The following is a 17,149-nucleotide window of genomic DNA, read 5'->3' as shown; positions in this document are numbered from 1 at the left end:
GGAAAGAAGACTGACTTAGAAGCAAGTGGTTTGGGGCTGGGCTGTATCCTGAAAGGTGATGTGACTCTTTCAAGGGCTGGGTCTCTCATCTGTGGGATTATGGACAGACAATCTCTCTTGGTTCCCAGATTTGATGCTATAAACACTGCTCAATCATAATATTATGGACTGAATTGTGTCCTCCCAAAATTCGTATGTTGAAGCTCTAACCCGCAATGTGACTATATTTGGAGACAGAGCCTTTAGGAAGGTAATTAAGGTTAAATGAGGTCCTAGTCCTCCTTTAACTAGGGGGGGATGGGGCCTTAGTCTAACAGGACTGGTGTCCTTATTAGAAGAGGAAGAGAAACCAGAGCCCTCTCTCTCCCTCACCTGGCACGTGTAAAGAGGAAAAGCCACGTGAGGACCCAGCAGGAAGGTGGCTGTCTGCAAGCCAGGAAGAGAGCCCTAGCCAGAAACTGAAGTTGCTGGAACCTTGACCATGGACTTCTAGCCTCCAGAACTGAGAGAAAATAAGTGTCTGTTGTTTAAGCCACCCGGTGTGTGGTATTTTTTTTTATGACAGTCCTAGTAAACAAATGCACATACAAAGCACATTTCAATGATATGCTCTTTTAAAAGGACAATTTTTAATAGGACAAATCCATAATAATGTGACTGTTTTTTTTTTTTTTCCTCCACGGGGAGGAAGGGAGACAAATTCAGAAAGTCCCCTGAATCACACTGGAGTTCCTGGAACTCCCAGTATTTTCTAGATTCACAAAGAAAAAGACTGACAGATGTGAATATATAACAATACTTAGCTTTGGCTCCCAACAGACCCCATAAACAAAAGGTCATCAACATGAGAAAATTATTTGCAACAACAAGAACAAAAATAAAGGCTAAGCTCAATATTTTTATACGTAAAAAGCTTTTACAGATAGTTAAAAATACTAAAACACCATTAGAGACAAAGGACATAAACTAGCAATTAATTAATTCTCTCTCTCTTTCCATGGCCAGTAAACATTGAAAAACAATTGCAATCTCTTTTTTTTTGTTTGTTTGAGATGGGGTCTCACTCTGTCTCTTAGATTGGAGTGCCATGGCACAATCACGGCTCACTGCAGCCTCAACCTCCTGGGCTCAAGTGATCCTCCCACCACAGCCTCCCCAGTAGCTAGGACCACAGGCACATGCCACCACCCCTAGCTGTTTTTATTATTTGTAGAGATGGGGTCTCACTACATTTCTCAGGCTGGTCTCGGACTGCTGGACTCCAGTGATCCTTGGTCTCCCAAAGTGCTGGGATTACAGGCATAAGCCACTGCTCCAGGCCTCAACTTCTTTTTTATTTAGCAAGGTGACAAATTTTGAAAAGAAAATTCTCACTGCTGGTAAAGGTGTGGTGATATGGGAAAGTTTATAGTGCTTAAGGGAATTTTAACTGTACAGTCTTTCTAGAAAGCAATTTAACAAATTTGCAGGATCTTGCCACAAAAAGTCCATCCTCTTTCACCCAGAAAGCTTACCCTTCTTGTCTATTGTGAGGTAATAACCTCCAACACCATCAAATATCCATCTATAAGCATTACTTATAAAATTACTTAAAAACTTAATCTAAATATTCAACAATCCAAAGATTTAACCATAGAAAAATAGTTAAATTTGGAGATTTCTGTATAACACTAGGCTGTCGCTAAAAATATCATGGGAATTTAATGATTCAGAAAAATGCTCTAGATACAATATTATGGAGAAAAACTAGGATATAAAACTGCCACATGAGCTCAATATGGATTTTTATGTTAAAACGGTTTAGACAAACTTTGAGGAAATACACAAAATGCTAGCAGCAGTTATAGGTGGTGGAATTACATACAATTTGAGTTTTCTTTTATGTCCTTCCTTTTCTGTGAGGTTATTAACAAGTTAAATCGGGTGTAACACAAGTAAATGGACAACACAGATGACAGAGAATGTCCTTTTTCTCTCTACAAGGCTCTTGAGGGCATAACTAGAATCAAAGAGTTTTTTAAAACTATGGGGAGATGATATTAGTATAATCTAAATAGAAAAACTTCCCTTAGAGGAGTCTAAAAATGGAAGATAGGGCCTCAGAAGGGTGAGTGACATGTTACTGGAGTTCAAGTTTACCCTGAATAACCTTCCAGCCATTCATTATGACACCTACTGGGAATCTGTTATGTGCCAAGTAGTCCTGTAGTCACTAGAGATCTCACGAGCAGCAAGACAAAGTCCCTGCCTCCATGAAGCTTACCTTGCAGTGGAGGAGGAAGACAACAACACCATGTCAGAGGTGACAAATTCTAGAAAAATACCAAGTAGGCCAAGGGGAGAGTGAAAGTGGACACAGTGGTGGTGGCTATTTTTGAAAGAGGCATCAGGGTAGGGCTCCCCACTTCAAGTGAACTAAGCAAGCAAGGAATATGGATCTGCAGGGTTTGAGAGTTCCAGGAGGAAGGGACAGCCAGCCTGACATGCAGAGTAAATGAAGGACAGTCAAGGACCAGGTGAGCAGCAGAATCAGGAGAGAAGGCGGTTAAGACTAAATTGACTGGTGGGGAGGCCAGCCACTTAGGGCTCTGTTCATCTGACTTGCTTGGCCAATGGGATATTAGCAGGTGTAATGCAAGCAGAGGCATAAAAAGTACATGTGTGGTTGAGCTTGGCCTCTTGTGTCTTTGCCATTACGTTGAGAGGGCATGCCCCAGCTAGCCAGTTGGTTCTAGGGAGATGAAGGACAAATGGAGCAGAGCTGCCCCAATGGAGCCCAGCTGAGACCAGGTCTGCCTCAACAGAGCTACTCCAGCCAACCCCAAAATCTGCCAGAGTAAATTGTTACCATTGTAAGCCAATGAGTTCTGAAGTGGTTTGTTACACAGCATTATTGGAGCAATAGCTGACTGACACAATGCCCAACCTAGACCTAAAAACAAGACCACAGTACTTTGCTTAGCGTGGGTCCTTATTCCAGATAATAGGGAGGCCTAACCGGTTCAACAAAACCATGGCTGTAAGGGTAAAGAGCACAGCAGCCTTATCCTGATATTGTCCCAACATAAGGTAATTCTCCATTTCAAGTAAGAGCCCTATGGGTAAACCAATAACACGCTCCAGCTTCTTGTTTCCTATCCTGAGAGTCTGTTATCAAACGCCTTGGCAGGTGCTAAGCTTGCCTCTCTCATCTGCTTTGCTGAAAAGTTTCTCCTGTGTGCTTATTCCATGGCCTCCTAAGAGACATGTTTCATAGGTGATCAGGGAAAAACAGCTGCTGTACAGCTAAATCATGTCACAGGTATTTTGGGGTCCAAGGTGAGTAGGGACCATAGTCCAGCTCACTTTTTAAGTTCTGGGTAACACTCCAGGAGTCCTGAGAGACCCCTTCGAGTAAAGCCCTCCCAAATCCTGACCTGGGCATGCTTGAGACCAGAAGACAATGATTCCATCAGGATTGTATCAACACAGCACACATTTCCTCAAGACTTCTATAAAAATATGTTATATCAAATTTCCAAAGCATCTACCTACAGATCTTCTCAATGGAAAACCTCCAAGCCCTTTAAAAGTGCCTGCCATGTGCTTTAAGTGTTTAAGTGCCTAATTCAACATAAATTATCTGATGGTGTTTAGCCTGCCCATGGCGAGCATGGCAGAGCTGAGGTCCAGATAAGGGAAGGGGACACTCAGCCCATCCAGACTTTTTCTCCATCCCCTGCTGGGCTTCCTCTCCTTCCTCCTGAGTCAGGCCTGGGAATGGGGCTGTGTAGTCAGCAGGGAAAGCTACAGCTAGCTTGGGGGCATGAAGGAGGAACACACCCAGATCCACCCAGAACACACTCATCCACTGCCTGCTTCCCAGTCTCCCCACCTTAGCCTAATCCTCCAGTATTCTGAATCCAGAGCACTGATTCACCTACTTAACCATGAAGCTGAAGTTCAGAATGGCTGTCAAAATCTGGTTATCTGTAACAGCAAAAAAGTCAATGAACCACAGAGAGCAGACAGCTGGGCTTTTAAAGAGTCTCTTGTTTTGACGGCCTTGTCCACTCCTTGTCTCCTCATTACCTTCATGGCTCAGCCTCACTATAATGTGCAGTGAGTTGGGTATAAATAGGTCTATCTTAGAGTGAAGGCTCCAATGTAAAAAGGTTAAACTGCCCTCCATCTATGGAAAACATTCCATTATCACTGCATTTTTTATTAAAGCGAAGATGCTTCCCTACTGTGCACAAAAAGCTATCTGCCCTCGTACTGTATAAATATTTGATGCTGGTCTTTTGGTAAAAGGCCACCTTAATATTCCAAGCTTATGACTTACAAGAAGGATGTGGGAAAAGAGGTAAATTCTATGAGGCAACCACTCTTCTGCAGCCTCTGAGACATTAAGACTCTGTCTATCAAGCTAACCTTCAGGCTCAGCCCTAGGGTGCTATGCTTTGCCAAAGTCTAGCCTGAATGTGCATGCCATGACAAGCCGTCAGTGCATTTGGTCTATTTTTGCAGGGTTAAAAACAAAGTGTTACTATTCTCCTTTAAACAAGCTAGACTAGACTAGATTGTCTACCCTGGAGTAGCTGGCATAACAGATGCTCTTGGCTGTCTGAGGGCGCCTTCTCTCTATCAGAGGCTGCAGTGCTCTTGGCACCACCTTGATTCCAGGATTGGCACTGGCCAACTGCATAAGCACAATTGCACATGCAGTCATATGACATGTGATCCCATGGCAAATGTAATCACTGCTCAGCCAATCCCAGGTAACGGTGCCATGTTGCTTCCCAATCACCCTGCAGCTAAGTTGCTCTATTAACCAAAGAATGAGCAAGGCTGCTGCCTTCTCTTGCTTCTTGAACACTCACTGCTGCTCTGGGTCTGCCTGCCTTTCTACATTCTCAATTTGAGGCACTGAATAATCTAGAAAAGATATTACTCCTCTTCAGCTAGAAAAGGGTTAGCTTGCAAGTTGTAGCACCATTTAACTGACCAGATAGGGAAGAAACATTCTGATTCAGTGTTAGCTGGATGGGAGGCACTCTGCCAGGTGCACTCAAGGCTTTTCATTGAATCCTCCCCAAAATTCTGTAAGAGATGTCATTCCCTTTTAGTGGGTAGACAACTGAGTTAAATGATTAGTCCATGTTCATATGGAATACAAGGGTCAAACCAGATCTGAAATGTGATTTGTTTGATCCTAAAACCTACCCGTTTTCAACAATAGACATTTACTGAGCTACTACTATGATGAGGCAGACCCTGTTTGAGGAGCTGGGGGTAGGTGCTAAACAGGCTAGGTTTCTACCCTTGCAGAGCTGGTGTTTTCTGACCACTGCACCATACTCTCTCTGCCTTGGTGGTTAGGATGAGATTTCAGTCAGGGCACAATGAGATGGGCTTAGGGCTTCTGTTTGGGGCTACATCTGTACAGATGCCATGCTGTCCTATATGGGGCAAAAAAAAAAAGAATAAAAATATGCTTGTAAATGGCTAAGTTATATATATAGCTGTGTATCTGACACAATGGAATAGCACACAGCAATGAGAGAAAATGGTCTGCAATTACATGTAAAAATGTGGACGAATTCCACAACGACAAGTGTATAAAGTTTGTATACAGTTCAAAACTCATCAATAGTGTTTCAAGTAGGGACTGTGCTTACCCCGGGGGGATAGAAACAGTGCGGGACATGCAGGGGCTTCTAGGGGCTTGATCTGTTCTATTTCTTGATCTATGTGCTGGTGACATGGATGTGTTCACCGTGTGAAAAGCCACTGAGCTATATCCTATGATCTGTACAATTTTTTACGTGTGTGCTAAACTGCAATAAAAGTTTTTTAAAAGTGTCTTATGGACACATGAGAAAATGCATTTAATGGCATATGTGCAATTTAGCCCCTACATTATTAAGTGGCTTCTTTGAAGTAGAAGCCCTGCCTGCAACCACTAGGCCAGACATTCCTGGAGACGGGTGGTGTCCCAAGGGAGTGGCTATCAGAAACACCTGCTACTACTTCATTCTCCCTCTTTTACCAGTCCCACCCCAAAACCTGCTGGTTCCTGGTGAAACACTCCAATATCAGCTTTTCCCCTCATCACCACTGACATTGTTGAGCATCATCCAGAATTATCATTAGTCACCTTCTGAATACAGGCACCGTGATGTTAAGAAAGTACAAAAAGTAGGACCTGCCTGGGGGGTTGGTTGTGAATATGTCTATATAAAATGTACACCCCACATATTTAATACATATTTACTTAAACCATGTACATGTGGTTTACATATGTATTTTGCAAATATATGGTCATGGAGGATACGCTAGGTGTCAAAAAAGGTGGTATAAATACCAAGTGTTAACTTGGATTTAGATGCAGCTGGGGCACCGGAGAAAGTCTCAAGGGAGACCTAATCTTTTAAAAAGGTGGGAACAGAGAGACATCTGGGTGTCATGTGACCCCTATGTGATGCAGCATGGAGAACACATTGCCTGGAATAGATTCTTGTCATAATTCTTAATTTATCAAGGCCTTAGAACTAACTTCCAGGTTACGAGAAATAGAGGTTGGAGAAATAAGATCAGTGACACCATGAGCGCTGATCAGATGAAGCCATCATGCAGGCCATTCTGCAGAATGAGAGGCTAGGTTCCTTTCAAGCAGTCAGGGAAAGAAAAAAGGGCTCTTGTAGGCAAAAAGAGAAGTGAGGATACAGTCACCGCAAACACTGACTGTTGCTGGAGAAGATTCTGGTTTGGATAATCAGCTGCAAAGGCCATTTCTGAAACAAAGAGATGGAGGACTGCCAGGGTAGGAAAGGGCAAGGACAGGCCAAGGGTATGAGGAACAAGGAGCAGGAGTGGGCAGGGGGGGTGGGGCAGGGAAGGCAGGGCAAAGAGGGTAGTTGGGGGCAGGGGATAGGACAGAACAAGAGCAATGCTAGGCAAGGCAGGGCAAGCGAGATGGTGGCAGCAGCAGCAGCCTCAGTGGCTGGTGATGGCAGCAGCAATTCTGCAGGCCCAGAAGCCTTGTGAAAAATCAGCCTCCTCACTGGGTCTTCAGGGTTGGGCAGCCTCCATCTTATCCCGAACTCCTGACTCCCACTCAACTCCTCCACAACAGCCAGCTCAGCTTGGGGTCTCTCCTCCTAGTCTTTCCCATCCTCTAGAAATAGAGAGCCTGGCCTTCATCTCACTGGCCGACATGTTCCTGAGGGCCTGGCTGCTCTGCTGTGTGGCCCCTGGACTCATTCTTGCTTCCATCGGGTCCTGCCACCTCCCTAGAGTGACCCTGGAGTCCTCCTCTCCCCACCAGGAGAGCCGCCAAAGTCCCGCTGGGGGCCACAACTCCTGCCAGCATAGCCACGTCTTTCCTCTTCTATCCCGCCCACCTCATGGTCCTTTTATCTGCCTACTCCCTTCTTTCTTCTGCCACCTTCTTGCTCTTACTAGCCAGTAACCTTGACAATGACATAATGTCTCTGTGCCTCAGTTTCCACAGCTATAACACAGGCATAACAACAGTACCTACTTCACTGAGGTATTGCGAGGATGAAGTCAATGCTAAGTTTGAATTGCTGAGCCCAGCACCCACACAAAGCACCCGCTAGGTGTCCACGGTCGTCACTACGCCCCTCCTCTGTGCCCTAAGCTTGCCAGAGCTCACGGGCAGAGCCTCCCCCAGCCCAAGACACCTGGTCAGTCTAAGGTTTAATGAATGACCCAGGGAGAGGAGTCCTGGAGACCATGAGCAGGAGCCCAAACTTGAGGAATGTACAAGTCTTTCTATGTCCTGGGTGGGAAGCATGGGGAGGGGAGTAATGCCTCCAGAACAGAAGCTCTGGAGTCTGCACTGGGTAATTTGGGCTGAAACATCACCTTGTTTATGGGACAAAGTTCTCATGAGCTTTATGACTCTGTGGAAAATACTTTGGAATATAAATTTCTATTTAGGAGTCATGACTGGTGCCTTTCCAGATGGCAAACAGCTTAAAGATGTGCTTCTAGCTCTGCCAGATTTATTTGTAAGGACACTAATTATCTCATTAGAAATAGGTTCCTCTTATGATTATGATTAGCTTGCCATTTTTTTTCTTAATTCTGGGAAAAGAACACACACGTATTTCATCCCTGGCCAACGGAAACCTTGAACTTTTCCAGAGCAGAAACACCCTAACCCAGTAAGCATTACTCCCAGTCACACTCTCCCCCTCAAAAGACATATAAAGGGTGAAATTGTGTTTAAAATCAGAGTGGGTTTCAATTCATTTTGTTCTGAGAATTTTGCAGCCCTCCCTGACATAGATACGAACAGCTATGGTGGAGCTTTAAGATATGGGCTGCATACAGGAAGATGCCTGGGCCCTGTGGAGGACTTCATAGTTGCGCTTGCCAGGGGAAATTTCATGTTCTGTCTTCAGGACAGGAAGAATGAATTTAATGCGGTTAAAGCCAAGGGAGGCTTTAACAGTATTTCAAACACTCAAGTCAAATCTGAAGAAAAAGCTGTCTAAGTTGTCTGCGTTTCTGGACTCCAGGTTGAAGAGTAGGGTGACGGGGAGTAGAGGGGGCTAACTCAGCCCTGATCGCCAAACCATGATGGTAGAGGAACAGTAAATGGGTTTGTGAACGTTCCAGGTGTTCTTTCTTGGGGGTCTTAGGGCCCCTGACATGTTCAGGCAGTGGGGTCAAAGAGAAAACCTTCCTTTTGATGCCCTAGTTTTCCTAAGAGGGGAAGAAATTCCAAGTGGCCACTTGGGTATCCACTATCTCCAGCACCTCCCTATACACCTTCAACAACTAACCATCAGTTTCCTAGGGAGGAATGTAAAACTATGCATGGCCACAGAGAGCATCTATGGGCACCGAGGGGGATGAAAGGAGCCACTGTTGCCACAACCCAAGACAGACAATGGGGTGTCCCTGCAGGAAACAGGGAGCCAAAGGTTCCTCCCTGGCCTCCCCTAACACTGGTAAGTCAGGCTGTAAACATCTGTCCCAAGTTGGCCCCAAGCATGTACTGCGACTGGTGTTTTATGATGCATCTCAAACCAGACTGTGACAACCCCTGGCTTTGGGGAACTTTGCAGGTACCCATGGAGGACTTCCTTGTGTAGAGAGAAGTTACCCACCTTGCCACTAGGGCACAGAAGTAACCCTACATTAGTTGTATTAAAGACATGATATTCTAGAACTGCACTGACCAAGTGCACACTGACCAGTGACCCTAGCCACTAGCCACATAGAGTTATGTAAACTTAAATTAATGAAAGTTAAATGAATTTTAAAACTCAATTATTCAGCCGCAGTATCCACATTTCAAGTGCTTAGTAGCCGCAGGCAGCTGGTGGCCGCCATACTGGACAACCCAGATACAGAACAAACACCTCCATCATCACGGGCACTTCTATTGGACAGCCCTGCTCTGGATGTATTCTTAACAAGCCAATCACCTTTCTGGTGTCATTCATGCATTCAACAAATGGTTATGGACCATTACACTATACAACGCCTGCTGCTACTATGATAACATGTCAACATTAGACAATGATACTTAGAGACTTGCATGCAAAATTAAGACCTGTCTGTGCGCTATCATGTTCTAAGGCTTTGGATGATTTAAAGTACATTCATTTAGAATTCAGAATGGTGTCATTCTCAGGATGCTTGCTGGCATTTCAAGGACTGCAAACAATTTAGAATCCAAACTCTGTTCATGACTCTGCTAATGCTTGAGAGAAAACGGCTCAACAACACCACACGGTACTGTTGACGCCCCCTGCCAGGTTTTGCTGGGATTGACAAATTTGGTGTTACGTTTCACTTAGGAATCCTGCTGACTGGCAGCCCTCAGGATACGCACGTGCTGGCATGTTGGTCCCACTCCCCAAATTGCCTCCCAGATTTGACACACCCTGGTGACTCAACTTGCCTTCTTGTTAACCCAAAGCCCTTTCTTTGTTTGACACATTTTCCCACTGTGGGCAGACTTTTCTGCCTTAGGAGAGCTGACATCAATAGTGCTATCCCATGCAGCAAACCACTAGAGACAACACATTACTGGGGAGGGCGTACCGGGTGCTGGGAGACCTGGGAACAGTGTGTGTCTCAGTGAAGCTTACAGAAACCAGGCAGTTCAATTTATTTCTCTGCTGTTAATTTCAAGGTGCTGCTACTGCTACTTCAACTGTAATAGTGTCTACAAACAATTTGCACTTTGGAATGGCACAATCCCAGGGGGTAATTAACAAATCCAGGGAACAATCTTTTTAAAAGCCTTTAAAAGCAACAGAGACTGAGGCCACCTTCCATGAAATAGAATCACTCCACTTTCTCTGTCATTTCAGAAGATACCTGGCTGACTCCTAGAGAGGTTTAGAGAGCACAGGCCCTGGGCTTTATGGAAAGTTCCTCAAGATGTGTTAGAAATAAAATGCAACGTGGTTATCGGCTGCAGAGCTTTCTGAGTGAAGCAGGCTCTGAAGAGGGACTAAGATTTCAAGAGTTAGAAGCAAAGTTCACAAAGGGCCACCGAGGACTGTGAATTCCAAACATACCATTCACCGTTCCAAGGTAGAAGACGGCGTTCACCAGCATGCCTCCTTTCCGGAAGTGGTCGCTCATGTGCTCTAACCAGTTGGCGTCCAAGCCGTTCACTGTCTGGCCATTCTTGGAGACACGGAGAGGAATGGTGACCGGGTAGTATTGCCGGCACTTCTGATGGCTTTTCGGTTTGTTGAAAAGGGTGAAGATCTCCATTTCTGTTGGGATTTGTAAAGGCAGTGGAGAGAGAAGAGGTCAACTGATGATAAAAATCTGCTTCATCGGGTTTAGTGGAACCTCTCAGGAGCCTCAATAAATGATATGATGAACGCTGAAATCTCTGTGAGGCTGTATTGCTGCCAGATAATAAAGCCTCATTCCAAGTAGTAAGTTGAGGCTGGCTTAAAGTAACACGGACCTGAAAGGTTGGGCTTCTGATGGGGGACTTAGGTTTTTAATCTTGAATATAATGAATAGCTGTTATCTGGGATTACTGTGCACAGCTAGGTGTTTGAGAAAAGAACACAGCAGATGGTTCTAGAAAGTCATACAAAGATGTGTTTTAGAAATAAAAGCAGACATATTTGGGAGAGAGTGGTCTTTGAAAAAGTAAATGTACAGAGACACATAAAAACAAAAATACTGCTCTAATTCCAGGAACCTTGTACACTCCTGAACTCACTATTTATAAACTGCAGTAGTGTTTCCTGGGGCTGAACCCATAATACTTAATCAAGTACATCAAAAATACATCATTGATATGTAAAAATAAATATGTTCCCGTAAATGAGAGTTCCTGCCTGGAGTGGCAGGTCGGTCCAAACAGCCAAGAAGGCACTGGGGATGAGGCGCTGAGCTTTCGGTTCCTTCATTTATAGCTCAGTTCTTCAGCAATCAATAGTCACTGCCACCCAGCAGCTGAGCCGCGCCTGCCTACGTGCGGCTGGGCATGGGTTAGCAGTAGCAGCCTCCAGAAGCAAATACCTGGAATTTCAATCTAAGTCTGAGAGGCTATTTTTGTGCTCCTCATTTAGTCAAGCAATCAGTTGACCCAGCTTAAACAGTCTTGCTTACACAGGCTAGTCAGGAATATGCTTTGGTTTCCAAAAATATCTTGTTAAATCATAAGAAAATCCCCACCCTTCTTTGAAACAAGAATTGAAAGGTCATAAACAATGGTTGACATTAGCAAGAAGGACAAAGCACATTCATGCTCCCTGCATGAGACACCTGAACCTACACTCTCTGATGCTGTTTCTCAAATTTCAATATCTCACAATGTTTTGTGGTATCCAAGTACTAGTTGATTTTTTTTAATGGACTCACTTTCCTTTATTTAAACAAATACTTTTTTTTTTTTTTTTTAAAAAAGGAAACTTTGTTTCATGACTGTGACGGCAGTCCACTACCACACTACCACTTGCCAAAAACAAGGGGTGACGATAAAGCACATTAACACCAAATATGTTCATCTAACATCTAAAATTATCTCATATAGGTCACAAAGTCTTCTCACAGCCCCATCTGAGCGAACACCAGCAGAGATCTCTAGGGACAATGCTGGGCCATATTACTTTGTCATCAGCAATACCTGAACAAACAGCAGTCATTTTAGGGTTTCCATCCAATAGAACAACTAGGAAAGGAAGGTGCCCATCTTTGGAAGTGGCACCTGGATTTTCAACACCAGTTCTAGCCTGTTCATCCTCCCCATCCCAAGTTGCTTTTCTCAGCCCTCCTGCTTACTCAGGAAGCCATCCCCAGGCCGGAAGTACTTCCACACCAGAAATTAGGTATTGGTGTATGGAGCTGGCAATCACTAGACTAGTTTGTGAGTTCAAAATACAAACTGTAGAAATGGAGCGACACAGAGGAGGTTCGTAATGGAGGGAATCCAGCCATAAATTGGGGCTGGGGTGGGCAGGAGGTGAACTGGATGATCGGGTGTTTTCCAGTCCTGGGTGTCACGGGTTCAATTAAAAGCTGCAGCTACCGAGGGCAAGAGGATAAGCAAGGTTTTAGTGAGTTCCTGGGTTTATTTGGATTCCTTCTAAAGCAGCCCCTGCAAGCTTTCCTGTGCAAGTAGTTTATTTGGGAAGAGATCCCAGGAAAGAGGGAAGGAGTAGGAATGGAAAACAGGGAGGAGATGGAGATGATACCAGTGAATGAATGCACTGAAGAGCATGTTACCGCTGGGGCAACTAGGGCTCAATCCCAACAGGGGCCCTGAGATACTATGTAAAACACACCTCAGATTCACCCACCAAGGGCAAGGAACGTGGGACATTTATCCTCATAAACTGAAAGTCACTCCTGAATCATTCATTCCCCAGGGCCCATTCCCGAGAATGTCTGCAGGGTAGAGAGGCTAAGGAAGCTGTGGGCTTGGCCAGAGCTGTCCAAAGGTGACCCCAACATGGGCCACAGCACCACTCGCTACAGCCTGCTACAGTCAAGCACAAATGCAAATGAATTAAGAAGAAGAAGAAAAAAAATCACAGCCTCTGTATGGGAGAAGTAGGTGGGGAATTTGGAAGTGGCCAAAGTCCAAAACTACATGGTAACACTTGATCACACAGAAGGAACTGGCACTCAATGGCAAGACAAAAACACAACTTTCCCAAATGCGTAATGAACCAGAAAAAGGGGAAGACCAAAGGAGAAGTGAGAATGCTGGGGGTGCAGTGGAGGAAGACAGAGACCCTCAGAAAAGGCAGACGGTGCTGACAACTTCCCCGGCTTGATCCTCCCCAGGGGGCCAGACTGAAGCCAGAGACAGAAATAAATTTCTCAGGAAAAGGAAACAGCATTGGAACGAAGAGCCTCCAAAGCATCAGCAGCGATGAAATATTGGGAGAAACCCGATTGCATATGCGTAACCCTTGTACACTCCTCTGTCCCATCATCTCCTTGTCCCCAGTCCTTTCTCTACCCACATGGAAACCAGCCAAGAGAAACTGTCCAAAAGTGATGTCCTTTGATGTTTTAATATTCTCATTCTCCAACACACATCCTCACGTGAGCAAGCACCAAAGATTCCAAAAAGAAGCCCCATGTTTGTTTAAATTTTCTCAGCTGCTCTGTGACTCCGCCATGACCAGCTGGAAGATTTTTCCAGACATGGGACAGTGAGTCCCAAAGGGGTTGAGAACGTTCTGGGAGTAGCTGAAGGACTGCACTGGCAGAGCACCCAAGGAGCATTGGGGCTGTCTTCTCGTCTCTCCCTTTTCCCCACCTTGTCTCATTTAGATCCCTCCTGTTATACATATGTTCACTGTATTGACCTCTAAGCCAACCAGAGGAGAAAGCGAGGGCAGGTTAAGGGAGCGTGGGGCCCAAGGGTGGGGGTGGCTGAGTCCCGCCGGCCTGGGAGCCTGGTCCATTCAGGCCTTGCCAGGCTACTAGGGAGTGGGGAGGAAAGAGGCAGGTGTCCGGCCCTGAGGTCTGTGCCTGGGCATGGGGACTCAGGCACAGGATGGAAGGCTGCAGTTTGCCTTCAGGTGGGGCCCCAGAGAGCCCAGGTCTTGAGGGTAAGCAGGGGACTGGCTGGGCCCTGCTGTCCCAGGAGACCTGTGGTCTGGAGAGAAGAGTTTAGAGCCTAGCTGAAAATCTGGGGTTCCAAGGGCTAGATGTGGGAGGAGGAGGCAGCTGGTCGTTAGCTGCACTGGAACGAACAAGTGGCATCACACTTGGCTGGGCAGCCCAAACTGGGTGGGGACTGCAGGCTGCTGAGGTCAAGGGCAGAAGGGACTAAGCAGAAAGGTTGGCATTGGGAAGGGAGGCAGTGGGCACCATGGTGGCGAGGCAGGGCAGGAGGGTAGAAGGGCCCCAGGCTGCTCCATCCAGATGCCTAGATCTGGGCAAGGCTGCTCAAGCTTCGCTCAGGCTTGGGTACTAATAGCAGGGCACCTCTGGGCCAGCGTGAGGCCCACTTGCCAGGGCAGCAGGAAAGGCAAAGTGCAGGGACCGCTGCATGCACAACAATCCACGGGAATCCACCTCTAAGGATGACAGCAGCCACAGCCATGCATCCCTTATCTATAAGGGCCTTTCACCTTCACCATCTCATGTGACTCTCCCAACCTTGATGGGAGGGGGTGGCACTGGTTCTGTGCCCAGAAGCGTTAAGTGGATCCCCCAGAAATCACAAGCCAGTAAGTGGCACAGCCAAGAGTCTTTCAAACCCCAAACCCTGGGCTCTTTCCCAAGTCTAACAAGAGACTAATTTCATCAGGACACAGAAGGCAGGGGCTGATGACCACGGGTGGGAGCTCAATAGCTGTTTGTTAATGGACTGAGTAAAAGGCCAGAGAGATGGCGGCAGGTGGCAGATCTGGGAGGGGGCCGCATCATGGGGTCCAACTATCCCGAGGGAGTGGGAAGGGAAGGAGCCCTCACATCAGGAAAGCCCAACCGCCAGGTTTTGGCCATTCACAATGAGCTGGCAGCCAGGGAGGGCTACTGAATAAAATCCTCTCAGTCAGAAATGTGATTGGCATCACAGGCTGGGGTTTCTGGCTGACATTTCTAAGCATTTTAAGTGAGGAGGTGCAGGGTAGGAAGGGCAGTGCTTGGAAGACTTATTATTTTGGTGACAGTGAGAATGATTAGAATTTTCGTGAACCTATCCAGCCTCCTGGTTTCTCTGATGGAAGTTGTGGCAACGTTTGATGCTGAGGCTGTCCCTGCACAGACTCAGGTGATCATGGCACAGCATGGACCTTCAACCAAAAGGAAATTCCCCTAGACCAGGAAACAAAAGTCAGCAAGCAGGAAGAGGAACACACGACACGCGGCGGGCCTCCCCCAGAACCTGCAGGGGCAAGGAGGCGTGACGGCTGCGCAGAGCCCGCAGAGATGGGGAGACACGACCTGCCCCTGCTTCCGCACAGAGAATCCACTGGAAAGTCCTGTCTGAGCAGGCACTGCCTAGATTCCTCTCCCCAAGGCCTCCTCTAAAGGAAATAAATTAACTGAGGAGACGGAGGGAAGAGGAGGGAGACTCCCTCTGGATTTTTTTTAATTGTCTTGCTGTGATTGCCTATTTAAGCCCACCTGGCAGAAGAGGAGTAAAAACACTTCAGCGTCCTTAGGGGGCCCGGAGAGAAGGCAAGCTGGGAGCTGAGCGGGCAGTGGGGAGGGCGCCTGGGGGCACTGTGTGTGCCTGTGGGGGAGTGATGGGGAGTGGACTTCCCGGGAGAGAGATGAGGAGAGAGGCCGGGGGTCAGGTGAGGGTCACAACCAGTGGGGACAGGGTCCCTGGACGTCCAGCCTTCAGGGAGGCCAAATGCTCAAGCTGTGATGAAGAAATTTAACTGTATGGGGGTATAAAAGGTGACGCTCCCTATTTGTAAAATGGACATAGTAATAGCATCTTCTGCCATAAAGCTTTTGTGAGGAGTAACTGACATAACACAAGGAGGACACAGAATAGTGCACGTGGACGGTGACTGCTATCGTGACCAGTGAAAGGCTTATATGTGAAATGATCCCTGTATGAAAAACCCAAAGGCTCATTTATTCCACCAAAGGAGGAGAAAGGGATACAGTGAGCTGCCTGAATTGCAGAGATTTGCAGCCGGAGCAGAGATAAAGGGACTGCTCTATGTGTAGAGACAGGCAGTGTCTGCCTGCCTAGGGAGACTGGGCTCGAAGGAGGCTTTAATCCCTTTTCCCGGCCTACCCCTGCAGAGCTGAAATTCTCATCCACTGGTGGGCTGAACACCTCCGGAAACACACGCATTCACCCCTTCCTCCCCGGCAGGGTCTGTTTCTCCAGGAGAGAACAGGGACTTGGGTGATGGGATAGGAGCCAAAATGCTTTGGGTGTCAATTTTTCTGTGTGTTCAGCCATCAGGCGAGATTCTGGGTGAGGAAGGTGAGTGGCCACAGGGTAGCAGGAAGGTCCTGGGCACCTGGGGAGGTTCCAGTGAATAATCCTCTCACAGAAGGCAGGAAGTCTGGAAGGAGTCTCGGAGGAAGGTGGGCTCTGGAACACAGGAAGGTTCTGAAAACTCCTGAGGAAACCTCAGTAGTAAATGCCTCCTTTCTCAAAGCCAAGATTCCATGAGAGGTAGAGGTCAAGCGTCAGAACTACGAGCCTGTACCCCAATAATGGCAGCTCATACTCATGAGTCAAACAGTGCTGAGTGCTTTAAATGTACATCTTTAACCTTTCCATGACAAGCTATCGTTCTATCCCTATTTCACAGAGTGAGAAACTGAGGCATGGAAGGCAGGCTAGAATGTAAACAGATGCTAGATTCTTGAGCACCATGCTCCCCACCTCTTCATCACTCCTGCCCTTTCTCCTGGGGGCCTCTGCCTGGCCTGACCCTCGCCCTCCCACAGTCCTGGACTTAGAGAAGGACTCCAATGAGGTCCATCTTCCCACCCAGGATTCAGGGCACACACATCCAGCCCAACCTCCATGAGAAGATGGAGGTTTCTGGACTAAGACCTGGGTGTTCATGAGGAGGACACCCTGGGCTTAAATGCGTGTTCAGCTACTCCATGAGGGCAGCAGGCATCTGCCTCAAACAGCGAAAAATCACACAAATAAAGGGCTCTACTTCCGTGCGTAGTAAGAAGGCTCAATGCCTTGATTAAATAG

The 17,149-nt window shown here is 46.7% G+C and overlaps 1 protein-coding gene across 2 annotated transcripts in view; it reads right to left on the bottom strand.

Moving 5' to 3' along the window:
- RFTN1 (raftlin, lipid raft linker 1) overlaps positions 1-17,149 on the bottom strand; it is a 203,421-nt gene that overhangs the window by 42,936 nt on the left and 143,336 nt on the right. For both annotated transcript variants that reach the window (XM_011977936.1, XM_011977937.1), the window contains one exon: positions 10,551-10,754. In XM_011977936.1, the coding sequence (XP_011833326.1) occupies positions 10,551-10,754 (204 nt within the window). The remainder of the gene's footprint in view (positions 1-10,550; positions 10,755-17,149) is intronic.

Source organism: Mandrillus leucophaeus, unplaced genomic scaffold, assembly GCF_000951045.1.
Source record: "Mandrillus leucophaeus isolate KB7577 unplaced genomic scaffold, Mleu.le_1.0 Scaffold186, whole genome shotgun sequence".
In the NCBI taxonomy this organism is placed as follows: Eukaryota; Metazoa; Chordata; class Mammalia; order Primates; family Cercopithecidae; genus Mandrillus; species Mandrillus leucophaeus.
The sequence above is the reverse complement of the archived record's forward strand: the minus strand, read 5'-3'. Positions and strand labels throughout refer to the sequence as shown.